The 26968-nt window shown below is 38.3% G+C and overlaps 1 protein-coding gene across 4 annotated transcripts; it reads right to left on the minus strand.

Annotated features, from left to right (window-relative positions):
• Positions 1 to 4129: 4129 nt before the first annotated feature.
• SF3B1 (splicing factor 3b subunit 1) lies at positions 4130 to 24747 on the minus strand. Of its 4 annotated transcripts, XM_056495947.1 has the most exons (25): positions 24615 to 24747; positions 19230 to 19396; positions 18748 to 18849; positions 17956 to 18070; positions 16046 to 16125; positions 14725 to 14892; positions 14340 to 14574; positions 13430 to 13642; positions 12906 to 13027; positions 12080 to 12277; positions 11887 to 11988; positions 11158 to 11337; positions 10655 to 10741; positions 10262 to 10532; positions 9842 to 9987; positions 9608 to 9754; positions 9333 to 9458; positions 8722 to 8943; positions 8302 to 8484; positions 8098 to 8209; positions 7887 to 8007; positions 7502 to 7633; positions 6358 to 6630; positions 5669 to 5885; positions 4130 to 4753 (listed from the first exon to the last, which is right to left on the minus strand). In XM_056495947.1, the coding sequence occupies exons 1-25, from the start codon at positions 24640 to 24642 to the stop codon at positions 4595 to 4597; spliced, it is 3906 nt and encodes a 1301-aa protein (XP_056351922.1). In that variant the 5' UTR covers positions 24643 to 24747; the 3' UTR covers positions 4130 to 4594. The 4 variants fall into 4 exon arrangements, 3 of the variants coding, with proteins under 3 accessions (XP_056351922.1, XP_056351923.1, XP_056351924.1); XM_056495948.1 differs by lacking the exons at positions 17956 to 18070; positions 18748 to 18849; positions 19230 to 19396; positions 24615 to 24747 and adding an exon at positions 16439 to 17867; XR_008840925.1 differs by lacking the exons at positions 4130 to 4753; positions 5669 to 5885; positions 6358 to 6630; ... (14 more) ...; positions 13430 to 13642; positions 14340 to 14574 and adding an exon at positions 16439 to 16494 and having other exon boundaries at positions 14881 to 14892; positions 24615 to 24714.
• Positions 24748 to 26968: the final 2221 nt, after the last annotated feature.

Here is a 26968-nt window from a genome sequence, read left to right on the forward strand (position 1 = left end):
GAGATTTTGCAGTTGGTTCACAGATGTACATTAAGTAACAGGCAATCATTTTACTTGCACATTAACACTTCCTACATTTAGTGAAGAACCAAAATTTGAAAGCTGTTTCCCGTTCCACCCCAGTCTATTAGTAATGAGGGTATTCATTACAGAAGATTGAACTGAAGGAAAATGTGTTCCTTAGCTTGGAGAAAAATATGTAGAATTATCAGTGTGATGCAACACTGGCTGAAACTTGATTTCACAACAGTCATTGCACCAAAAGGTTTAAGAAAGTGGTCTTAAGAGACAAACCTGTAAAAAGTAACAGAAAAGAGAACTTGTGCTATGTAATCTCTGAGCATCACATGGCTGCAAAATTGATAAGGAAAATACTTCGGTTTAGTTTGCCTACGAAGCCAGTAAACAGAATGTATGCCACAGTTGATAACTAACATTCCTAATGATTCCTAGCATTTACTGTTATGATCATTCTGTTTATTACAACCATACCAAGGTCCAAGCTCTTTTGGAACAAGTCAGAAACTACTTAACAATCAACCATTTTTCAGAGAGTGGAATTACTTCACTGACATGAACAAAATGTTGGGAGTCTGGCTAAAAATTGAGGACTCTTAAATGCAATTTTACTTTAAAATTATCACATTCATACTTGGCTGCATAATTCTTTGAAATTCTGTCCAAAAAAAAAAAATAAAAATTTTATTCTGGGCATCAAAATTTTGTTCTTCTGAAAACAACTGCTTTTCCTTAAGCTATCTCAGGGTTACTTGCAAACCTTTATGAATCTGAACTTGTTAACTGTGCCTCAAGCAGCAGCTTGGGCTGGAAGTTCTGCTGTGCTTGGAAATAAGCTTTGCAATGTCCCCTCTGGAGGTACACAGAAAACACAGAAATCACAGAAAACATAGGACTTCAGTAACTTAGAATTCCGTTTCCTTGACTGGACAGAACACTGTGACAAATTCAATCTGACTCCTAAAATGATTTCACTAAAAGATCAAGAAGTTGAATGTAAAAAGCCACTGAACAGGCTCCATCTCTACTTTGCTTTGCAGAGGAGGAGTCCTTGTAGCTCAGGCTGGGCAAGAAAGACCAGACTATATTTGCACACTGTACTCCCTAGGATTTTCCAAAATAATTAAAATTAAATATTCTTCCAGACCCCCTGGACCTGGTCCAGCCTGAGCAGCAGAATCAGAGTGAGACTTTTCCAGCAGTGACTCTCCACACACCCAGGAACCGCTGAAGTTGCAAGTGAAACCAGGTGGGCGGAGGACTTCTCTTCAGTGCTCTCACCACTGCTACTGTGCCAAGACATAGAAGGTGAAAGGAAGTCTGACACAGGGGTAAGAGTGCAGCTTTCCGTGCAGCAAATGAAGTGAGAGATGCAGGTTAGAGAGATCCTTAGATAAATGAGGGACAAGTGAAATGTGTACAACTGAATCAGAACAATGGCAGTGAAGGAGCTGTATGTGTATGAAATTAGATCAAAAGACACAGAAGTGTAAGCAATAAAATGCAACTAAAACCAAACATGAAACTGAGGAAACTTTAGATCCTTATCTTCAGCTGCTCTCAGAAAGAAGATTGGTCAAACAAAAAAAATTATCCCAAATTTTTAAGATTAGCATGCCTTAAGGATAACTGCTAGCCTTGGCTAATTCTAGCTCCATCAGCTCAAGCTGTAAAGGGGCATGGCATCCTTTGACAGAAAAGTTTAGACTGTAAGGAAATTTAGGTACATACAACCCTTGGCATACTTTTTTCGATTAAAAAGGACAAATGAAAAAAAAAAAAAAAATCAGATGCAATCAGAACCCACATTAAGTGGTAAAATACAATATGCTAAACTAGTAAGAGCCCAAAGAAGTATGGCTTACATTCTCCTAATTCACTGCCCCTATTCAAATGCATAACTGTAATTAATTTTAAAAAAATAGATGAAAATAAAAAATCACATACCTTTCTTTCTTACAGGTGTCTTCTCTCCTTTCTGCATACTGGATGAGCCTGTTCAGGAGAATTACCTGTCAGTGATGCTTCTGTCCACAGAGCTTCTCTTGCAATTCATTGATTAAGTTAGGAGCTCTATGAAAATCCAGAAAGTGGGCTGGAGGACAACTGGAAAAGAATTTGGTTCCCTTTAAAAGAAAACCTAATTATGGAAGCTGAGAGATTGTCTGGACATGCAGATTTTATGCTCATTACTTGTATTTATCAAATATCACACTAATTCTGTGACTAGGTTAACTTCTCAGTTGCCAAGCCATGGCATGTCTCCCATTTTATAAACAAATAGCAAAACAGCAGATGTTTTGTTAACTTAGCCTGTTTTTCTGCATTAATAGCACAATCAATTATCCATTAAGGGAACTTAAATAGCAGTGATCCAAATCCTTCCATTAATTTAAACTCCTTGGTGTTTGTTGTCCAGAATGAGAAGTCTGCAGGTGAATACCAGCCACCACCTCAGAATAAAATATTCCCACTTATTAATAGTTTTAGTTTGAACTGGAAAAGGAACATGTTTATCTACAGGTGGACAGATATCATACCTGCATAGTTACTTATTTCCCCCAAGCTTCCTCCTTAATCTTCCTGTGCTGAATAGAACTGTCTGGTTGCTAAACAACAAAAGCAAAATCCTTTATGAGATGCTGTAAGCTCCCAGAAAATCCCAGTCTATGACCCAGAGATGGCCTCTTTAAGTAAAAATTCCAGAGATCCAGTCTCAAGAAAGATAAAAATGCTTCCTGATGACTCTGCATATCAAGAACTGCACTTAAATACTGCCACTTCAAACATGATTTCATACCAGATACTCGGGATAGCAAAAAACCCAAACATGAACATCACAGTTTTATGTACAATTCTGCTTCATCAAACAGTTCTCCTTCCTCTCTCTGTCTTCCTCAGGAACCAAGGGAAACATTGCATCTTCCTCAAAAAGATTTATGAAAGTATTTCTGAGATTCAAAAGTGATGGACTTCAAAAATACAAAAATTAGAACAATATGAAGTTGCTCCCCTCCACTTTGAGAAGGTTTTTACAATTTTACTTAATTCTAAGAATAGTGAATTTGCTGAAGCATTTCTAGGTGTCAGGAGCCATCATCCATTCCTACCTGTTTCATATCTCTCTTTTGGCTCATCTCTCAAAACTTAGTGCTTTTTTTCAGCCCTTCTCCCTCTCTACTGGCACTTGCTTGGTTCTGTCTTGCAGAACTTCTGAGGCAATGAAGATGGCAGGCTCTCTGTAATACAAACAATACTATTCAGTGACAAAGCACTAGAAATAGACTAGAATGCACCTTTACTCTCAGAGGAAACAGTTCACCAACAAAAACTTCAAGAAGCTGCAGCTGGTATTTACTCAAGTTTTAGAATACAACTCACTGCTGAAAAAAGCCACTTTCCCTCCTTTCTAACAAATTAGTACCTTTATTAACAAAAGGCTTCCAAGTTGCTTTTGTGCCATCTCAAACCCCTAATAAAAAATTAGACCTGAAAGGCAGGGTGTAATTTTTGTATATGCTGAACAGTTAAAGACTCTCACATTTATATAAAACAGCAGAGAAGTCAGATAACACCACTGCACTGAACTTGCTAAGATGGAAATTAATTATTTGAGTCAAGGACTCGCATATCAAGCTGTCTGATAGCCAGCTACATGATATAATGTACACTACTAACAAAATAATTTATTCTGGGGTTTTAGGTGGTTTACTGATAGCAAGATCTTTTTCTTTGTAGTGCACACACAAAGGCAAAAAGCAAATGAGAAAATAGAATGCTTTTCTTAGAAACTGCCTCACCTAAGGTGCTGGGGATTTAAATTTCCTAGCTCTTTAACAGAACTATGGCACTGGCTACTAATATTTGGTTTTTTAAACATACGACCACTACGCGTAATTTTCACAACTGATTTTACAAATACAATTTACAATAAAACTGCTAACTTCTGAAAATTTAACAAGCCATGTCCACCAGGATACTGCATATGAAGGAGTAACATAATAATTAAACACTACTTTTTCCACGAAAATAAACTGATACTGCTACAACCATCAGCCAGGCTACAGCTACATTATTGCATGACAAAGATACACACATTAACTACAGTTGGTACATTTTTCTTATTTATTCAAAAGCTAGTGGATGACAAAAAGGGTTAAAATGCTTTATACCACCTATTCATTACACGAACAAATACTTACTCAAAAGGGACTTATTTTACAAGCCCCTCTATCCAAAAACCACACGCAAATTAGTTTTTATACACAAATGTTTATTTCTCAAATAAACTTCCCCTTTAAACACAAGGAATGAAATCTAAATCTTCATAAAGATGGATCCAAAACAAAATCCCTCCAGTACATTGTAATCACTGTTTTGTTGGTCACTACTGGCTTTTAACTGTTTAACATCAAAAAACAAGGACATATTTAAAAAATCATGCTACTGGATACCTAGCTCTGCCTCTGACCAGCTCTACACTGATCTCCAAAATTTTAAAATTTTACATCATGAAATCTGAAGCATTTAACTGAACAACAGCTGTGCATTAAACACAAACAACTGAACAAGAAGATTATAAGATGTAATCAAGTTCGTAACGAATATACGTGTTCTTCTCATCATTATAGATTCTTGGATAATGTGCTATCAGAGCATCCTGTGATCCAATGTAGATTGAATTATAGATCTTCCAATAAACATCTCTGACTTTTCTGGCAGGGTGAAACAAACCCTAGAAAGCAGAACAAAACAAAATATAATAAACACTTGAAGTTCCAGTGTTCTTCTATTGAATTTAATAAAGCGTTGCAGAACATAAAACCTCTAGGCAAAAACAGCTCTATGTAGTAACACAATACAAACAGTACTTGAAAGAACATACATTGCAAGAGACTTTCACCTTCCTACTGATGTCAATATCTTCATGCTGACGTCCCCACATTGCAGTAGTGCGAAATCTCCTATCTGCAAATTATTACTAAAATGCTGCCACACCTTGTCTACACTGACTTGCACTACTTTAATCCTTGCTTCCCACCTGTTAGGCGAGTTTTAAGTCCATAGCCAACACAGCCACCATCACGTGCAATTACACAGAAAAGGAGCCTTCAGATTTTACCACCCCACGCACATTTACAGAAACTGAACTGCCTAGTGTTGATCTAGCACTATCAAGTCTAATCAAAGCACTGTTTTATAGTGCTGCACTCTTCTAAATGTGTTTTTCTTGGCTAACAACAAATCATGACTATTAATCCTATCCTCTCATTTATCTATCTCACTGATTACTTATCATAACCCCTCCCACAGCTAATTTATTCCATACTCATTAGTTCACATCCTCAAAATTTGTGAGATGCTTCCAATTTAGAAATCAAAGTGCCAGGCTATTTTAGTCAACTGATATTCTAAGTTACCTGCTCTTTCTGCATGAGTTCTGGGATGTAATCAACTATCTCCCTATACCAAACCCTCTGTTTACTACCTATTTCCACGATTCAAGTTCTTGGCACAGAATACCCTGTTTAAATAGTACTTTGGAGAAAAAACCCCAGATTTCTTTTGCTGGAAATCACTTTTTTGTCTCCTGGAAAGAAGCTCTGCCTGACAAGTGCTCTCTGCTGCCCCAGCACACAAAAGGCCGTACCTGTAAACAGTACTGTAACATCCTGCAGGGCCCAATAGCGACTCTGAGGCCCTCCAGAGCCCCCATAACTGCCTGGATGACGTGAGGAGAGGTTTCAAACACATTAGGCCACACATAATTTAACAAGTGATTAAGGGAATCTTCACAGCCGAACCCATAAACCCCAAGGGACATGTGCTGTACCACAGCACTGGCAGTTTGTCTGTGTACAAGATCCCTGCAAAGAGAACAATGGTTATTAACCAATGAGACTTAGAAGCAACATGATTGGACAAGCACAGTGTTTCTTTTCAATAACACTTTTTTTGAAAGTACTAATAACACTCTTAAGCCATGCTTACTGACAGCAAGAGGCAGAGTATCAAAAATCAGTGAAGTGAAAAAAGATGGGAGTTTTCTGACAAATTACTGCACTCCAATTCCACAGAAGCACCAACAATAGAAATTATCAAAAGTAGTTTTAATGGAAGAAGTCTTGACACACTGAAGATGCTTTTATAATTTTAATCTTCAGAATTATTAGTAGAATTGGAGCATATATAATCCAAATTGTTTGCAAATAATGGCTTCTAAATTATGTTGGTCACTTAAAGCCTTTAGCAAACAAGGACAATATGCGTATTTGTTATAATTAACGATCTTATATACTTAAAAATATGACTAAGGGTATACTACAGAAGTGCACTCACCTGTCCATTAAAGCATCTTCAAGCAGTGGTGTAACAGCATAAATGTAATCTTTTCCCATCTCTCCAATGTATTCAAACAGGAAAGAAAGAGACTTTAACACACCATTCTGGACATTCAGTTCTGGAACTCTGTATTCATTCATGAGTGCTGGCAGCACTGTGAAAGGTGAGCATGTTTCAGCCACAATAGCAATTGCTACTGTAGTACATACTCTGTTCTGCCTTTCCTGTACTTTCAAGTTGTTTAGCAGTGTGGCCAATACATCATGAGGTCTGGAAGAGACAACACGGGTATCCATGTCAATAGATTCAGTGAGGATTTAGATAAAATTAGTTAAGCTTCAAATAAGTGGCAGAGAAACGTGGTGTAGCCTCCATAAAAAGTTTAAGAGAGCTGGGAAACAAACTGAACACTAAACATGAAACACTAAACTCTAGAACACCTTAAGGATTTATTTCCACAGCCAAAATTTTTTACTTAATCTAAATCTGGCTTCTTCCCTGCCTTCTTTCTTCCTCCTGTGAACTCTGGAGGGTAGCAGAGCCTCCCCACTAATACTCTGATCCCAGAGGAAATTACAGACTTTATAAAACCATAAGCATTGACAGAGATAGGTTATGTCCTGCATGGAGAACAGTTACAACATTCCTGGCTGCTTGCTCTATCTGCATTCAGTCAGTCATCAGTCACTCACAGAACATGCATAAAGGTGGCAACTGTGCTCCATTCTTAAATGTGCTGACTTTTAGTATGACCTCAGTGGGAACAAACATTTAAAAATCAATAAAACTACTGATTTGGTGGGGAAAAGGGGAAAAAAAAAGAGAAAGAAGATTAAATAATTTAAAGGAGAGTTTATGCAATAATACAAAGAGGGTCTGAATGCACATCACAGTATCAAAAAATCATGAGACAATAGCTCTTACTCCAAAATAAGACTCTAACCATATTAGTCCACAAATTTAGTTCAGAAGTGCAACATCCTATGTTAATGAAGAATACGTGACTGTATTCTTCAAAATGAGTAAAACCATGTCTGCACATATAAAACGTAGAAAAGTTTGAATATTTCCCACCAGAAAACTAACAATCATCACTATGTTTGGTAACAGCATGAAGTGAATAAGCATTAAACAGACATACCCAATAGCTTTTGCAATATAACCAAAAGTGTTCACTGTGGCTCTTCTGATAGCTTTCTTGTGAGCTTTTAATAATTCAAGCAGTTCAAAGCAGATCCTCATCCATTCTCTTGCAGAAACATACTCTGCACCTCTGAAAGAGATTAAAGTGAGTTATCTCTTCAGTGATCCAAGAAGTTGTTAAATCACCTATTCATTTGCTATCCACAGATGTAACAGCTTAAGCACTTCCTTTATTAGTTAATTCAACAGTGTCTGCTAAATACCTCAAGTTTTATGCACAACTTCAGAAATATCAAGAGATATGACAATAAGTACCTAGATGCCAAACTTCAGCTTTTGCTACAATAATAGTCCACAAAGACAGTTAGATATTTTCTTATTACCTGTCTGCAATACGCCCAACAAGATCAATACAATTTTCCTGTACTTTCTCATGTCTGTTCTTCAAAATAGGTGTCAGCCGTGGCAGCAGGTCTTTGATTGGTGGTGTCATCTTGTGCATACCTATTGAATTCAAAGAGGCACATTTAGTTTTATAGAGTTTTTTTTTTTATTTTAGTCTTGAACAGCCAAGTAATCAATACAAAAACATACCTATAACATTGACAATAGCCTTAAGCGCTCCAAGTATGCTGCCCAGTACTTCAGGATATTCTTCACCAAGGTACTCATACAAAACAACACCCAAGTGTCCCATCAGTTTTTCCTACAACCAAGAAAAAAGAGTTAGAAGACAATTTTCCCCTCCCCTCTCGTTATTATGACCTGCCAGAGCAAATCTGGAAGAGAAGTCCATACCTCTTGACAAGTCTTCATGACCACCGCAGTACGAGAGATCAGGTCAGCAGCCTGCTGCCTGACTTTGGCTGATTTGTTGTTCAAACGCCACAAAACTGTACCACAGATCTGTGGCAAGTAGGGTTTCACTCTTTTGCCTAGAGCATTAACCACTGTGCCAAAACCATTCAGCATCACAGAATCCTGAGAGTAAAAACAATAAAGGAATATCAGACAAACAGTAACACTGCATTTTACCTAAACTTGTCATAATTTAAAATTGCTTTTAAAATGCTAACATTACAGATATTGTTTCTGGATTTCATTGATTAGAGCACTGACATCTAAAAAGACATTCTAAAAATCTAACTTAGAAGCACATATTTCTGTATAAGAGGCTTACAATTACAGTGAACCAAATTCTCCAGCAGCTGGCCGTACCTCTGTTGTCTGTTCCTGAAAGGCGTACAAAATACCATCAATGAGCTGCTCTTCCAGTTTGTGATCGATGTCTGCTGCCCCCAGATTTCCCATTATCTTCTCAATTGTTTCCATGACCATTTTTCTGTACTGCTCAGCCTCATCTTTCAGATCATCCACAATTCTAGAAATAATTTCTGCTGCTCCAACTTTATTTGCCAGCTCCACAGTCGTATCAACCAACTGAAATACAGAAATGTTAAATCAGCAAACACTAAAAGTAGTTAAAAACTACTTTCTACATCTTGAAAATAACTTCCCTAGTCTGAAGAAACATGTTCAGCCCACTATAAACAACTAAGTTTACCTTTAGCAATCATACAGTGCTTTTAAAAACATAAATAGGGTGAAACACCCCATCCTGCAACTGATGAAGACATTAACAGATGTAAAATGTCATGATAACTTCCTAAGAACCTGAAAATCTTCTCTGCTGCACAACTTCTAAAATGCTAGTACAAACAAAAATCAAGTTTCAGGACACACACAAATGAACATTCACTAGTCTGAATTAACATTCTAATTTTCTTCTACTGTAAATAATTTCCCAGTTAAAAAAACACCAAAAATACCTGTCTGTAATTTCTTCTGTCCAGTGCCATTCTGTGCTGCCAGAAATGTTTGAAGAAGGGTGGCAAGATTTCTGTTTTAATGTAGTTTGCTTCAACACCATCCGTACCACAACACTGCTTTACCACCTGACAGAAAATAAAAATCCAGTATTTTTAATATGGTGTAGGATGGGTGATTTGGGGTGGCGTTTCTTTGCTTTTGTTTAGTTTGTTGTGGGTTTGGGTTTTTTTTCACACATATTCAATATCAATACTAAATTATCGTTCTGACATACCTTCAATACAATTTTTTTCATCTCTTCATCAGGAGACTGGAACTCTCTGATAAGAATCAGCATGACTTCTCTGGTGTAGTAGTTTGCATACTCGGCATCCATGAGGGGAATCAGGTAACCAATTGCCTTCAAAAACGCAGCCAAACCCTATTGAAATGCAAAATATATCTCTAGTAAGTTACAGTAGGTACACATCCATCTCAGTTCAAACCAAAGAAAGTATTTTAGATTTACCTTTCCTCTGTGCTGACGTATACCCTTCCACAGGGGCTTCAGGACAGAATCAAATGACTCAATACCATATGGAGTGGCTGCCTCAGCCAAAGCAGCAATGGCCAAAGCGCTGATGGTGCGAACTTTCTGCTGCTCATCCACCAGCCCTGCAAGACAGAAGGGTTTAGTACCACTTCTTGTACTTGCATCTTAAGTTCAAAACAGCAAAATTAGAGGAGGAGAGTGAAAGGGATTAATTTATTTTCAGCAATATTGAACTACTATTCATCTCTATTCACCTTCCAGAGTCAGCTGAAATATTTCTCAGTGTCATAGCAACAACAAAACCAGGGCCTTACTGTCACTGTGCCTTACAGAGGTATGAAAATTTTTCCAGACAAAGTAAGCAAAAAAAACATTGTCCGGGAAAGCAGAACTTACCATGTTCAATAATTTCAACCAAGCTCCTGAGATGAGGCAGGATAGCACAACCCATAAGAATAGCAATCTGCTGCACAATCTTGATGCCAGTGTGTCTGGCCTGCCAGGATTTTTTGCTTTTACAGACAGCTTTCAGGAAGGGTAACAGAGAAGGAATGCCCAGAGCAGATGCAACAACAGCAAAGGCTCGAGCTGTTGTATTTCTGACATATTCATCCATGTTATCAATATCAGGTCGCATTGTGGAGATCATTGTTGCCAAACCCGCAGCCTGCAGGACAAAAAACATACCAATTAGATTTATGCACAGTACAGTTAACTGTTCTGCCATGCCCATAAACATGCACGTATATGTAAGCTAACTCGGTGCTTTAATAAAGGATGGAGTTTTACCTTAGCCAAGTTGGAAATAATTTCTCTGCCTTCCACTCTAGCATAGTAGTCTTCATCAATCAGCAGTGGTTCAATGACGACAAGGATCTGAAAAAGATAAACAAATTAATATTTCCTTATTAATACTTTCTATAGTATTTCTAGACCTGTTAATAGTTCATGAAACAGATGACTCCATTAATTCAAGCTTAAAGCCTGATCAGAAAAGAATTCAACCTATTACATTGTTTTTTTTATAGCTCTTAAGTCTGCTAAGGATATACTGGAGATACTACCTAGATCAGTTAAGTTCCTTCCTACCTCCAATATATAGATATATATACTATATTTACATACCGCAATACTTGAAGCCTACACTCCAATCACACTATAAAAACTTCAATGTTTGGTTTAAGAAATACAAAAGCCAAATATGTTTTTAAAAAGTGGTATCACCCTCTTCTGATATTCACATAAGATGCAGAAAGAGCAAATCAGAGATGAAATAGCAAACTGCAACACACCTTGTGTACATATGGTCGGACCAAGTCATCCAATTTGTAAAGAATTCTGTCAATGACTTTGACAAGCAAGTGACGCTCCTGATCTTCGAGTGTTGGTGACATCAGCAGAGGCAGGATCTGATTGAATAGGGGCCCTGCTCCGAATTCCCGAGCTTTATCGGTAATTTGCCGCAACGCAGCCTGAACAAAACCAGAAAACCTGACAATTAAACTAAGGAAATAACCCTGAACAATCATAAAACAGGTATGAACCAAGTTAAAATGCAACTGACTATATCCACAGGCTTCCAAACACTTGCCCAAGCCACCACAAAACTATTTAAAGCAATTTTATGCTGATCTGTTAAAACACAAACGTGTGATGACAAACACTGTGTTTTCCATCTGCATCACTTGTTTCCTTGGGGTTTATTTTTCTTTTTGTTATTTTATTTATCTTAATATATTTGCTATTTTCTTTATTATTAATAAATTCTTCTTATCTCAGTGCACAAGTTTTCACTTTTACTCTTCTGATTCTTTCCTGATCCTATTAAGGGAAGTGGGGGGAGAAGCAAGCAGCTGTGTGGGGCTTAGTTATCCAGTTGTGTTTAAACCACAACAGACAGTAAAGCTTAGGAGATCATCTATCTTCAGTAGAAGCCCATGGACAACTGAAGCTAAACCTGAAAACTAACGCCAATTTTTGAAAAATGAGATTACATAAACATATCTGACAATTCACCTTACCTTGCGCATGGGAGGTGTGCCGTTCTTTATTTTCAGAAGTAATTTCATTATTTTTCTCTCTTTCTGTTCCTCAGGACTCAGAGTCGATTCATCAACATCAACCTACAAGTAATTCCAGAAAAATAAATGGGCATTGGTACATAATCAAAATAAACCAGGGAAGTTAAACCACCATGAGTGAAATCTCCTTTACCAGCAGCTTGTCGAAGTATTGGATATCATCTGGTTTCAGGAATGGCAGGTTGCCAGATGGCTGGTCATTAACACTCTTCATAGTGCGGTCCTCTGTCTGCATGTGGAATCCTGTCATCCCCCCCAGGGGCGTTGGAGTCGCTGTGAGCTTCCGAGCAGGAGTGCGGATGGGCACATAACCAGCTGGGGGTGGGAGAACCTAAAGATGAAGAACAAAGTCCATTTTAATTCCAACAGATATAAAAACAAGAAGCCATCAAATACAAAATATTGCTTGAAGTTATAGATTTCACTTTATTTGTTTGGGGATTTGTGTGTTATTGCATACAACAGATCCTATGTTCCCAGAAATATAAACTCACCCTGACAGATTGTATTTGCACTTATCCTGTACTGACAACATTTCAGAAGAAAACTCACTCCTACGGCTGAGAGCTTGGATGATAGATTGTGAAGTCTCCAAGGATTAAAGAAGCACTCCAATCAACACAGTATACTTGCTATCTCAGTATTTGTGACCTTCTTCCATGTTTGTCTACATCTGGACGTACCATTTCAATCACTCCATACAGAGTATATTTCTGGCCTTGACAGGCATTTCCAGCACTGAGAAGCACAACAGTGATTTCCCTGTGAAATCACCTTTAAACCCCCCTTTCTAAGGGGTTTACAATAAATCAGTAACCAAGTCAAACAAGTGTGTACAATCAATAATCAATACTTAACGTGAAACATTCTACTTCTGGGGGGGGGAAAAAAAAGGCAGTAATCCCTGGTAGGAGAAAAACGTAATCATGGTCTGCTGCATTTTAATCCAGATGAATTACCTTATATCCTTCAGGGAACATAGCATCCAATTCCTCATCAGAAAGGGGTCTGTTTCTCTCATCAATTTCCCTCTCCCAGCGCCAAGCCTGCAGTTGTTCAGGAGTCATGCTCATGATGTGACCTACATTCAAATTTAAAAAGAAAAAGAAAAGTATTTTAAGAAATCATGTTGTAAGCAGAAGTAGATGACTTGTTTACTTAACTTTTAAATGCTCTAGAGTCAAAGTTTCCATAGCACTTGAACTCTGTAGCCAAATAAAATATCAAACTTTTACAGAGCCTTCTATCAACTTATTTACCAACTACACTGAACAGCAACAGACATGTAACCTTAGCCTCAATTCCTCTCCAGAAATGAGTTGCTGTGACATTGCCACAAAAATAGTAAACTGAGCATACACTGACTGCTTTCACACAGGCAGGAGAGCATGCTGGGCAGAAGCCTGTTTCTAAAGACAATAGAAAAGGAAATGCTTCATTCCCACAATACAAAGTGAAGCCTTAGACAAGGGACTGAGCTTACCTGGTGTAGGGGTTGCCATGTTCATAGCTGGGGTACCGATGGGTGTTTTGCCAGGTGTCAGAACAGGAGTGCTGCCACCCATCTGGCTGGCAGGTGTTTCATCCCAACGTGACTTCCTTTTGCTCGCTCCTGGGGTTGGTGTCTCACCAATGGAGTCACCACCTCTATCTGTACGAGGTGTCTCAGCCCAGCCACTGCCATGGCCTGGAGTATCTAAGGAAAAACAAACCAGATTTCCTCAGAAAGCTGAACAGTATATACTCCAATTGTACTGTCAATATTCAAATCCATTTTCAGTATCAAATTAACAAACAGTAGGCAAAAGTAAAGACTATCTTCGTGAATATTGAAGAAATGCAGGCATTACACTAAGAATATCCAACAGAGAACTTTGTTTTATGAAAAAAAGTGTCATCTTCTTGCTGAGCCTTTGCATAAAAAGATAGGATTCTAAAAAAAGAGTACTCAGATGTTCTAGGAATTGAACAAAGTACTCCATGTACTCCCTGATAAAAGCATTAGGTAACAAATGTTTCACTGTTGTCTAACACAAGAGTAAAATTCAAATTAGGCAGGTGAGATGCTTCTCAAATTTCTTTTAATGTTAACCTCTTAAAAAAACCCAAAACAATTAAAAAATTAAAATCTCAACCTGCAGCAGTCATTAGATATGATAAAACTGTGGCTCCATATTTGAACCAAGATACTTTCATGGATGCCACTTAAGCACAGGCAGAACCCAATGGAGAGAACTCAGACAAGAACAACTCCCCACATCAACCACTAGATGTCAGAATATAACTACATCTTGCCCGGCTTCTGAACTCACTGTTTACTTAGTGTGAAAAAACCCCAGTGTACAATTAACCATTCAAAACTTATGCTGCACCTCCCAGTTTGCCACAGATACCTCTTTCTGTTTTGGGGGTTTCATCCCATCGATTTTTCCGTGCACTGGAAGTGGCACCTCCATGGCCTGGTGTTGCGTGTCCAGGTGTGTCCCGGCCGGGTGTTGCAGCTCCTGCTGGTGTATGACTGGGAGTTGGATCCCAGATTTTTGAGCCTGGGGTGGCACCTGGAGTTTCACTACCCTTTGCACGGCCTGGAGTTTCATCCCATCGAAGAGATGGAGTGTGTCCAGGAGTCTATACAAGACAAAACCAAAAGTATCAGTATCGCATCCTATACAATAAAAGACTGATAGTTGGTTAGTACAGTAAGAGGATTAGCACTGATAATATCTTCTGTAGACAGTTGATTTTAAACTTAGGTTAGAAAAAAAACTAAGTAATTACCTCTGCTTGATCCCAGCTGGACAATTTTTTAGGTGTAGCACCAGGAGTCTGATCAGCTGTCTGATCCCAACGCCGTTTGCGTTTTGAAGGTGGCTGAGAAGCGGCTCCATTGACGACTTTAAGCTCTCCAGCTTTAGCTTTTTCAGCTAGTTGTTGCCTAATTTCCCTCTGTTCAAGAGCACAAAAATAAAAACGTAAGAAGTCCTCAAATTATACCTTTAGAAGAATTTTCTCAATATATTTCTACACTTTTTTTGAGGTTTTGCCCAAATAACCTGCAATTAGCTACTGCTTTCATTTCAAGGCCACTCTTTTTTCAAATTCTTCTATATTGGCAGAGCAGCTGTGTTTGAGGGGCTGTTTTTGTTTTTTCAAAAAAAGCCATTCTTACAGCAAATGAAAATACACAGAGAATTTTTTAAGCTATCAGTTTCTGTCACTGGTAGATATATGTCTTGAGACCATGAGCCATCTGTTTCAAGTAAGCACCACTTCAGTAAATTAAAGGTGGATGACTTAGAAAACATATATTCACAGGAGCTACATTCCATGACATAAAAAAGTCCTGAAATTCTTATTTTAAATCCTGAGATGATACTGCTAAAACACCACCCTAACAGAGACTGTTTTGCACTTATCGATGGATCCATAAGCAGTAAGACTGCCAAAATTATGAACTAATTCCTTACTTAAGATAAGACAAATCAATATTAGAAGTCACTAGAACTACAAGGTCTCGCTCCAATTAGCAAGATACTACTGTAGGTATTACACAAGAAATCTGTTTATATTACCACTATCTTTTTAACTATTAAAATAAATTTTAAAGCAAGCTTTTGGTTTTTGTCCTTTTTCTTTTTCCTTTACTATTTAAAACCAATTGCCAATCTTATACCCAAATCTTAGTACTGCAACATCTGTTGTAGGTACTTCATCAAAAGCCTTTTAAAACCTCCCTGGCTTTCCTACACATAGAGCTCACAAACATCTCTCACACTGAGTAATTCTCAGTTATTGTTAGATTTTGTCTCTCCTCCTTTCAAACAAAATAAACAAGAGGAAGTCCAAGTTCTACTAAAAAAAAATCCAGATTAAAATTTTTCCCTGAATTGTTTAAATATTACATAGAATAGGTGTTTCTTTAGAACTTTCATCTTTAAATTCTACTGACTTTCAACATAAGAAGAACATGATTTTCCAAAGAAAAGGGCTTTTAAATTAAGACAAAGTCAAGAGAATTTACATTCCCACTTCCTTAACATGCTTTCAAAGGCTGTAACATGAAACTCAGTCCAAGTGGAAAACCCTCCCCTCCACACACCTCTTCTTTTGTTAAATGCTGTTCACGCATAACATCCATGTACGTTCTGGCATTCATTTTAGGGTCTGGAGTCTTCCCTCCTGCAGAAGAGAACAGCAACAGGAATGGAGCACAATGAGTACAGGATAAGCAGAAACTATGGACTTCTACTGTCCTGCTCTAGTATTATATTATTCCATGATCATTTAATTTTACTTTTTGATCGAAAATTTTTAAAATTACATGTATCTTACGTTTATTCAGTTTGCTGATCAATTTAACCTGTTTGAACACAAACATAACTACTGCAGTTTCAAACAAATATTTTAAAGCCGATAAAAATGATAAAATGACAACACAGTTAAGAGTCTTCAGAAGTGATGGGTTCCTGGGTTGCTAATCCGGAATACGTACACTTTCGTGCCTTTGTCTCCATCAGCAGTTCTGACTTCAAGCAGCAGAATAGAAGCCTAGAAAATTATCTCTTTACCATTAGTAACACTTTGGAAAGATATTTATAATCAAAACATTACCTTGTGTAAGCTGTTAAATCCTATTTGTTCTCTGACTATAAATAACTACTGCATACCTAAGTAATGTTTAAATTGTTTTATCATAAAGACCCATTTATAAGTTTGACATAATTTGGACATGTCTCACAGACCTTCTAGTATCATATTGTAACAGGGCTTCATTAAAAATAAAAATAAAACAAAATAAAAAACCCCAAAATACTGTGTGATGACATTTTCCCCCTCTTCTCAAAGGACACTTGTGATTGGGAGCTGAATGCAATACAGTACATACACCACCACAACAATACTCACAGGTAATGGGTTTTGTACACCATATGTTGTTTTATGCTCTGTATCTTGCATTAATTGGATTTTTAAATACTTTAAAAGAAGCCCAACTTTATAGAAATGAGACTTGTCAAGCAAAACACTTTTCTTTAAGAAAAATGCACAGATTTGCTATACAAGTGGTATAGCTATTATACTTTAGGGAAAAAAATAAACTTCTTAAACATTTCTATGCTGAAGATCACTGCCCAATTGGCTGTGTCTTTCTGACACTAGCTTTGATAGGACTTTCCTTTGGAATACTTTTTCACCATAATCTACACAGGATGTGTTGAACTGCACCCTTAAGAATGCAGACAGGACTGGCATATAGCAGTACTGCTGTAGGAAAGAAATTAAGGACAGTTAGTATGGGCCTGTGAATTCTGACAATACATGTTTATATCAATTACAATTAAGCAAGTAAAATAATTAATATCCCTATTAATTCATGCAGGCTGAAATTCTCATTTGTAAAACCTGCAAAATAGCTACTAATTTTAAGCCAACAGGCACCTTATTGCCACACGTGAAACTCACTCACCTGAAGAAAATTTCAGACCCACTAACACCCCTTCTCCTGACTTCCATTCTAAAATTATCAGAACAGACTTGAACTATTAATAGTATCAAAGTCTTATATATGCTTTTGCTTCTTTTAGCTATACCACCTAAAATTTACATAGGATGGTAAGAATTAGGTGCTCTACTAGCATTTCAAAAGCAGTAACCCTGTAAATCTATAACTTGGAATGAAAACTATCAAGGTACTGAATGAATCTGAGCACTCAATACACAAGTTGTTCAAAGTACAACGCACAACCCAAAACGAAATGAAAAGAGAAACCTTTAACCCTTTGTGTTTCTATGGCAATGGCTCATTGACAATTTTCTTGTCCTTCTACCTGGAAAGAAAACTCGTATTATAAAGATGAAGAATATGGCATCTAAATTTTCAACCAAATCTCTATGAAAAAGGGATGTTTAAAACAAAACTAAGTTTATAAGCATGCCAACAGAAATCAAAGGGCTAAAGACAATTAAAGACAAAAATTTCATAAAGGGTATAGAAAAGCCAAAAGAAATTACCATCTGCAAAAGGATCAAGACGCTCAGGTGAAATTATCATCATCCGCCTGTGCTTTTTGTACTCATCTTCTCGATCCGCAATCTTTTGAGGACGGTGTTCTGCAAAAGGATCATACTAAAAACCAAGAAAGCCTGTTAGTCACAGATTTATGAAGAATAATATGAACAGTGTCTGGTACTGTTTTCATTTTCAGTATTATTAAAAAGACTTGAATTATTTTTTGCCTCAGCTATGCAGGAAATGTTAAAACACTATACAAACTTAAATTTTACTTCTGCAACTAGAATTTCAGTTTTTTAAACACAGAAATTCTCATGAAATAATTTCTCCTAAAAATTCGGCATTTTAAGAGTTTATTCACTTGTTACCAAAGCATTTCATGCTGTCAACCTTCTTCCTTCTTTTTGTAGGATGACTTAATGCTATTTCTTGTGCTTTGAAATTTTAAGGAAAAATACTCCAGGAACATAAATCATAGGTGATTACATTTTCCTTAAAAAACGACAAGTATAAAGGATATTAAGATTCCCAGTTATTTTAATTTAATGAATATCAGATTTCAATTTTTAAAAATTTCAATAGTTTAGTTTCTATATTCACGTTAGCACAAGTGCCAATCTTTATCACCCTGTGGAATTCCAAATTAAAGCAGTAATAAGCTTACAGCAACAGTTAAAAAAACATAGCTGTTAACATACATCTTATACTTTCAGAAAGCAAAACCTGTTATTAACACTTCTTTTCCTCGATGCTTACAGGAGTATTTTATTGTGCCTTTAATTAAGATGTACCTGTTCAGTAGATTGTGGTATGTCATTAAGCAATGCCACTGGAGCATGGTATCCTGGCTTCTTCTGGCCAAGCAAACTTGTGGAAGGGTAGTCATCATCATCCTGTCAGTAAAGAATGATGAATTTGTCATGCTGGTATTATATGTAAATAAATTAACATCAAATTAACATGCTGTGGTCATAGAAAAGATGAAAATGGACAAGTAGAATAGGTAATCCAAAATTTTAGCAAGCTTTCTCATAGAGCTTTTCTTATTATTCCCAAACTGGTGAATCAGATAAACCTGCTCCTATTAGTATTCTTCTAATGCTACATACATTTAATCAAGTATGCTATCCACACTAACTAGACTAGACTAGAAATACTAAAAAGTATTTCATATTAGCGCTCCCCTTACAGTTCCCTAGTTGGCCTGTGAGAACTGGTGCAGAGATAATCAAACTATTTTTCTTACAAGTCAGATATATATAAAATCACTTACATCTTCCAATTCAGTTGCTGCAATGGAAGTCACATATCCAGCAAATCTGCTGTCACTTCCACCATAAATTTCTTGATCATAATATCCTGTGGAATCAAGGCCTACTCCTTGTGCTTCATCAAGAGCAGGCTTTTTTCCTTGAATTTCTCGAATTTGTGCTTCGATATCTAGGGTACAGACACACACACAAAAGTCTTGTTACACATACATACAAAATGTAGTAGTCATGTTACTATGTAAAACAGAGTTTTTTGTCCAACCTGAAAGATTATCATTAAAGAAATAAACATATGTGACACACAAAACTACAAAATCATAATTCATAAGCTGATACTCACATTATAGTATGATCCCACACAGAGTACTTGAATTGTATGGCTTAATGCAAACTATTGAACTCACTGTTACCATACCTCATCTTCTGACAGAGGCAGCAGAGAAGGTAATTTACACCACAGCAGTATTTCCCAACACTAGACTAACAAAACTCTTTCACAACAAAAATAATCCTCTCATTTAAAAAAGCCTTTCATAATCTTATTATCAATTTTACTAATTTAAACAACTCTTAAAAAGAATTACTGCACAAGGTCTCAAAACTGAGATTTAATAAAACAATACTGTATTGTGTTTTCTAACATTTTGCAAAGCTATACTCTCTCTGAATAAATAAATTTAAAAACCCAACTCTAATATGCCACTGGGTAAAACAAGTTAATTAAAAAACCCAAAACTTAAGACCAGTTTCTTTTCACTTTGGCAGCTCAAATGTTATTTACTCATCATCATTCTTTGCCTGCACCACCATCTTTGAAGACTACTAGTCTTCTGGATAACAAAACACCCTTCAAACAAGACAAATGGGAGCTCTGTCATTCTTGTACTACATCAGGATCTGACTCTAATCAACTCTGATGGCCATCTTTGACCTTAGAAATTTGGTACTTTCAGAAAGAACATTAACTTCTTAATCCAAATAACAAGGAACGAAATTAAACCATGCCTTCCTCCCATCTGTTGTAATGCAACACAAAAAAAAAATTGCAGCAATCCAACTATCTACAACAAATGCAACTGTAGTATATTGAGGCACGGCTGTGCAAAAATTATTATTGTTTTCATGTGAATTTTGAGTTAATAGATATGGAAAGACAATTATTCATACAATGTAAATTTTACTAGATCAAATAATTACTTTAATAGCCAAGAAAACCCCCAAGAGTTGCATTCCATAGCTGCAGGAATACAAATGATCATGCTTGAGAGAAAGAATAAGATTACATGGTCTCAAAAGACCCTTTCAGCAATAATTCTGGAATTCACTCTCTCCCACCTGAAGTGGTATTGCCTGCTACATTAACTTAAAAGAAATCTGTAAAGTTACAAAAAATCTACAGGAAATCCTGTTCACAAATAATCTTGAGTATTCAATAATTGTTCACTAGTGTTGCTAACTTCCCTTTTCAGGCTAAATTTGACATGCTTTTAGCATCAAGCCATCTTGCAAAAGACACTATAAAATGTTATGCAACACCTGCTAGGAAACCTGACAAAAATATGATTTTTTTTTTTTTTTTTAAAGCTAAGATTATTACTAATGCAAATTATTGGATCACAATTGCTTAGTTTAAAAGTTTAAAATGCCAACACTGCAAACTTCAGGCCTTCACGTCACAGCTGGGTCCTTTTCTTATCATAGGCTGCCACTAACCGAAAAAAACACTCTAGCAAACAACAATAACCAACCACAAACACACTGTAAGCCAAATCATGCCTCCTGTACAAAGACATGATTTCTAGAGAGGCAACTTATCAGAGTTTTACCTGACAAGTCTTTGCCATATAGCTTATGAGTGAGAACACCAAGACTAAGTGTTAACTTAGTCAGAAAGACACACTGACTTCATGTGAAGCACTGTAAACCTGGCAGCTAATAAGCAATTCCTGCACTGGTCTAGTAAGGAAAACTGGCAGAAATGTGTTTCTAAACTCATCAAGAGTCCCACAGACAGAAGATAAAACCTAAAAGCTGATAAGGAGAATCTTGTTCCAGCCACTTCAAGGCTTCCATTGAACTTTCGCAGCTTTCTAGAGAATAACTTCAGTCACCTCTGTGTTACAGAAACTTGTGATGCCTTAAGTTCATGAGAAGCTGAAAGCTCACCAAAGCCTTGTACTGCTGGCCATGACCACCTCCTGAACCCTGCCTGTGGGTACATCCTGCTCCCTCTAAAATCCTGCACAGCCATGGGGATCCCTGTGAGTCCAGAACTTGGAACACATTGCTCCCCAAGGTGTTAGTTCCTAGAGAAGCAGCAGAAAAAAACTACTGCTAAATTAGGGATCTTTCTCTTGCCCTCAGAAGCCTCTGATCACCTTTAGAGTCACTTACAGAGTCCTATTAAGGTATTCCACTTCTGTGGAATCATCCTATGGCATGGCTATGGATCCAGTGGAACTCAATACATTCCCCACAGATTTTTTAGCTATTTCTCCCAGAGAGCAGATGAAGCTCCTGGTTCCTTCTACAGCCTGGTGCAATGCAGTACTGGGGTGGAAAGGAATACGTGGAGCTTCCACCTCTACCAAGGACACTACAAGCAAAAAGTGAGTGATGTGAGAGTACAACCCTATAGTTTCTCTTATTTCCAAGGAGCAGCAAAACCTGCTGGGTTATCTATACCAAAAAAAACAAAGTCTATATAGACTCAAAAAACCTTACTGATAGCCACCCTAATTTTTAACTAATGCCACACAGCCTCCAGGTGCCAGTTTAAATGAAGCACTCTAGAGAGAACACCCCACAAAACCCCTTGAACCAGGAGGCCCGTAGCCACAGGTAGCATGTGTTTGGAAAGCACCATATATTTAGGTGAAAACATTATTTTAATATTCAAGATGTGCCAGTTAGCTTCCCTGAGCTAACTGGCACATCCTTGCAAAAGTTCACACCATATTTAACAAAGCTCTTTAATAAAAAGCAAATTAAGAAAGAGTAGTCATAAAGCTTAAAGATACATTGTGCAGAGCAAACTGGCTTAGTCAAGCAGGACATAATGAAAATTCACTCAAAGAGAAACAGTAAACAGACTGGGATAAAGGTAAAAAAATAAAAGAGGAGGGGAATAATATTCTGCTGATCATTCCTTTTCTGTATTTTATTCTATTATTCATATATTTTGGTATTTTAGCGGAAGTAACTTTCACATGCAGTTGATTTAAAACACATCATAAATGCTGAATGTTATTAAAGTCAACACACGTGAATTCAAAGTCTCTGAACATCTAGCTCACAGTGAGGCTTTCTCTATGTGCTCTCTTACCACACATGTAGTTCTACTCTAAACGCTGAAAAAATAAAGAAGACCCTGTGCTGGAAAGGTATTTTACAGAGTAAACAGGTTCTATAATTTCATGTCTTATCATATTTTTGCACATTTAGCTTGCTTCTTGCATGGCTTTATTTTTAGCTACTTTAGAACACTTACACATGTTAGACCTATTATGTTTGAAGAGCTCTGCTCTTTTCTGAGCAACAAAAAAAATTTACATTAAAAATTACCTTCAACAGCATTGGAAGCTCAAGCATTTATTGAGGCTTTATAAGCTGCCACTTGAACATTTACTTTCCAGCCTCAAGCACAGAGCTCCCCTTTAACTATGTAGCTGACACAATCTCCAACTGTTTTGATGCCTCTTTCAAGCTGTATCTTGAACACATCAATCAGTAAGTATTTAACACGCAGTACAAATATATTTAAAATATTTTAAGATGACTTCATAACAAATAGTTCCAAAGATTGGTAAGGAACTGAAAAAAGATAGGATAGAACTTGGAAGCAAAAGAATCAAGCTGCTCAGCTAATGCCTCCATGCTGGGAAAGACCCTTTTGTGATCATACCCTGTTATACATATTTTTAATTTAACCATCTTCCCTTTTAAAACCTGTTCTGATACAACACTGATCAAAACACACGCAACTGGAAGCATGTCAATGTTTTCACTGAAGCCAATGCATCAGCATTTGCTCCAATAAATAAGCAATTTCAGCTCTTAAAAAAAAAAAACAAAACCAAAAAGTCCTACTATTTTATGGCAAAAATCTCTTTAGGTAATAGGAGAGGCAGAGCACTGTGATGGATAATACTTACTTGGGTACTATCTCACACAACCTTTATGCATGTCACAGTATATAAACAAAGGATAAGACAATTTCTGTAATTATATCAAAGTACCCTAGAATCCTTTAAAAAAACATCAATTTTTTTTTTTTTTTTTAAGTAAGGACAAGACGTATTCTTTTTCAGCTCTTCTGAAGCTTTTCTTCATCCCTAAAATCAGATCAGATCTGTAGTGTTAAAGACTACATTAACTCCACTTCAACGGGAGATGATGGCTTTCCATTTGAAAAACTTTTTCAGTGCAAAACTGAAAAAAATAAAAAAAAATCCTAAAAGATTATGAATACCTGGGCGCCCTGCCCACCTCACAGTGCACAATCACCACCCAGAGGTAGTTTTCGATTAGCGAATTACGTATATAAATTAAGAAAAAGTACAGCAGATCACTTATTGTACACAGAAACACAAGCGAAAAACCCTAAGGCAAAAACACAGAAGCAGTGTAATTCTACAAATTATCCTCCGGTGCCCGAAAATACTTAAGCTCAGGGCAAGCCGCAGCCAATGCCACAAAGAGAGCTTTGATTCACACTGAGAAGGGCTGGAAGCAGCAGCGCACACGGGCACACGGCACCTTCGAGAAGAACACAGCGCCTGGGAAAGCCCTCAGCCGTAAATCGCTCAGAGAGCCGCTTTCCTACGTCAACAGCCGGCCGCAGAATCTGTGTAAAATGGCAGCTCGAATGCTCCAGCCCTCATGATCCTTCCCCTCCTCCGGGGCACTTTTCTCAGCAAGCGCCACGGCGGCTCAGTGTTAGCTGGGGCCGCGCCGGCATCCAGCAGGCAACACCCGTTCTCCCGCCCCCTCCAACCCGTTTACCGAGGCCAAAGGGCTCGGGCGGAGGAATAAGCGGGCACTGTTGGCGTTTCTGATGCGAAACGCGCAGCGCACCGGCTGAGGCTCGATGGGCGGCAGGAGGCCGGGGGCGGGGAGTTCAGCGACCGAGCTCTCCCGCACAGGCCTGGCCGCCGCTCCGTCCCCCGCCAGCACAGCGAGAGCTCCCCCTCATGCCCGCTCCCCGCCCGGCCCGGGCACGGCGCCGACGAGCGCAGCCGCCATTACACACAGGCCCGGTCCGCCCTGCCCCCGCACGACGAGCCGCGGCTGACGCTGCCCGGAGCCGGGGAGAAACACAAGAAGGGGGCGATGTCAAAGCACGGGCCCAGCTGACACGGACACGGAGCCTTCTAGGCTATTTTTACCTTCGTGGGTCTTGGCGATCTTCGCCATTTTGTGCAGCGCCAACGACGCCGAGGCGGAACTGGCGCGGCCCCGCCGCTTCCGCCACACGGGGCCGCCAGAGCCAGCAGCGCGCAGGCGCGGCCGCCGTCCCGCGGGCCGGGGGCCAGGCTCCGCCCACCGCTGATGGACGGCGCGCTCAGCCAATGGCCGCGTGGGGGCGCGCACGGAGCTCAGCCCGTCGTGAGGGAACTTCCGGTGAGGGAATGGGAGCGCCGCATATGGGACTGGTTCGTGGAAACCTCCTTCCCACAGCCCCTGAGGGCTGGCCCCACCGGAATTCGGGTGCCCAGCCCTGTTTGATAAACTGCTTGAGCTGTGTTTCATCTGGTCAGGGTAACTGGCCCAGTGCCAACAGGCGGATCGCTAGATATCAGAATAAAGCAGATAAATGTTTAGTACTACAAGATGGGGGTTAACTGGAATCTCGCCCTTCAGGCAGGTCTAGTCTGTTCAATACTTTAGTGAAGGTTCGAAAGAGGGAAGGGCAGCTGTGTTTACAAAATGGGCAGATGACACCAAACTGGCCAAAACCACTGGCAGGTAGAAGAAGGAATTTAGAATCATCTTGCATTGCTTCATACGTGAAATAATCTAAGATCACAGAGGTAAGCTTTAACAACAAAAAGCAGAAGTTACTACATACTGGAATTTTAAGTCACTATATTAATTCAAAGTGGCAAAAATAGTCAGAAACTGATGACATGGGAAAAGCGAATCAAAGCTATATGACTATCTGTAGCAGTACACTGCTGCAGTGGAATGAAGTCTTACTCCAGGCCATTAAAAATTGTGTTGCATGTGAAACCTGGAAAGCAATCATTTCACTTAGCTCAGTCAAAGCCACTGATGGCATTCAACAGAAACTTGGTCAAACACAATATAGTCTAGAAGAAAGGAGGAACTTGTTTATGAAATGACCTAGGTGGGGATGTAAACAAGTTGTTTAGCTGTTCTACAATAAGTGACCTCACACCACTTCCACATTTCATTTGGGAATTACTAACTTTTTCCCCCAGTTCTGTTGATGTGATGTACACACATTTCAGCATCTCTGTCTATTGTACACCTAATAACTGAATAGGATTGATTCTGTCCACATGCAAAGCCCTGGGAATTGTCCCTTAGAGGCAAATGTTGTGAACAAGCTATTTTTTTATTGTCTCAACTTTTAGTAGTAGTAAAACACCAAGGCTGCTTATGCAACCTAAGTACAAAGTCCACAATTGCTTAACAATACAGCACATCAGTGACATTTCATAACACGGTGTAATATCTAAACTTTCAAAGTTTATTTACTATAATGCTGTTTTATTGTATACCTGCTAAGTCTCTAATCTCCTCAGAAGCTTTTGCAATAAGTGAGGTCAACTTGAGAACTTTTTATCAGATAAAATGCATAAACTATTTCCAAAAAGGGCGATAAATGCATGATGACAAAACTCGTATTGATTCTTCACTAATTACTCCTCCTATGAAAGTTGGTAGTTCACATTATGGCTTTTTGAGGGTTATCTCAAAGAAAATAATGTGAAGCTCATGTTTTTTGTGTTAATATGTGTATTTGATTGACCAACTGATCTAAAGATCTGTCAGTCTTTGCTTTGTGTTGATTGGTTTGCAGGAGTTTGCTGAACAGTTCTGCTTTTAATAATTTACTAACTACATGTACTCAAATGTTAAGTGACTGTCACTTGAAGGTGCAGAAAGTCTTCTGTTCTTTGTTCTCACATTCTGCATTTCTAGCAAGATGCACTTGAACATACTCATAGGCTACAAAAGGAGATATTTATCAAGCTGGCCAGGGACATGTGACAGTAGGGTTGAGGCAAACTAATTCCCTATGCAAGAATTTAATGCATGTAACTATTTTAAGTAAATGTCACATGCTCAGATTCACTGTGAAGATCAATTTGCAGTAACTTTCTCTCATTTCTTCAGCCTGACTTCCAACTTATGTTAAGCAGAACAGTTGTAATAGTACATTTCTTCTATTATTAAACAGATCTAAGCTAGGGATGAGGTCCCAAGGAGCACTTCAGTCATTTTGGAATGTGCCATTTCACACATAAAAGTGTTGTGAGTGCTAACAGAAATTGTGCTGTGATGAAACAATGAGAAAACTGCCTTTTGCTTGTGTCTCTTCCCTGCTTTTCCACCAAATTCTGTATGCTGCCCTGGGTTCTTTTTGTCTGCCTGTCAAATTCCTGAATGTGTACTTTTGGCTCGTGAGCATTAACTCCATCACACAGCTTCCACAGGATACGGACAGGGCTGTTACTCAGTGGTTTACCAGCCCTACTGAGTTCCCATCCCT

This window comes from Oenanthe melanoleuca, chromosome 7, assembly GCF_029582105.1.
Source record: "Oenanthe melanoleuca isolate GR-GAL-2019-014 chromosome 7, OMel1.0, whole genome shotgun sequence".
Taxonomy (NCBI): Eukaryota; Metazoa; Chordata; class Aves; order Passeriformes; family Muscicapidae; genus Oenanthe; species Oenanthe melanoleuca.

What these genes read in the sequence shown, in the direction of transcription:
- SF3B1 (XM_056495947.1), bottom strand. Translation starts at nt 24,642, where the DNA reads ATGGCGAAGATCGCCAAGACCCACGAAG. An exon ending in TACGTCAGCACAGAGGAAAG is followed by an intron (nt 9,755 to 9,841) that starts GTAAATCTAAAA and finishes GCATTTCAATAG; the next exon opens with GGTTTGGCTGCGTTTTTGAA. An exon ending in GGCTATTGTCAATGTTATAG is followed by an intron (nt 8,008 to 8,097) that starts GTATGTTTTTGT and finishes TGAATTCAATAG; the next exon opens with GTATGCACAAGATGACACCA.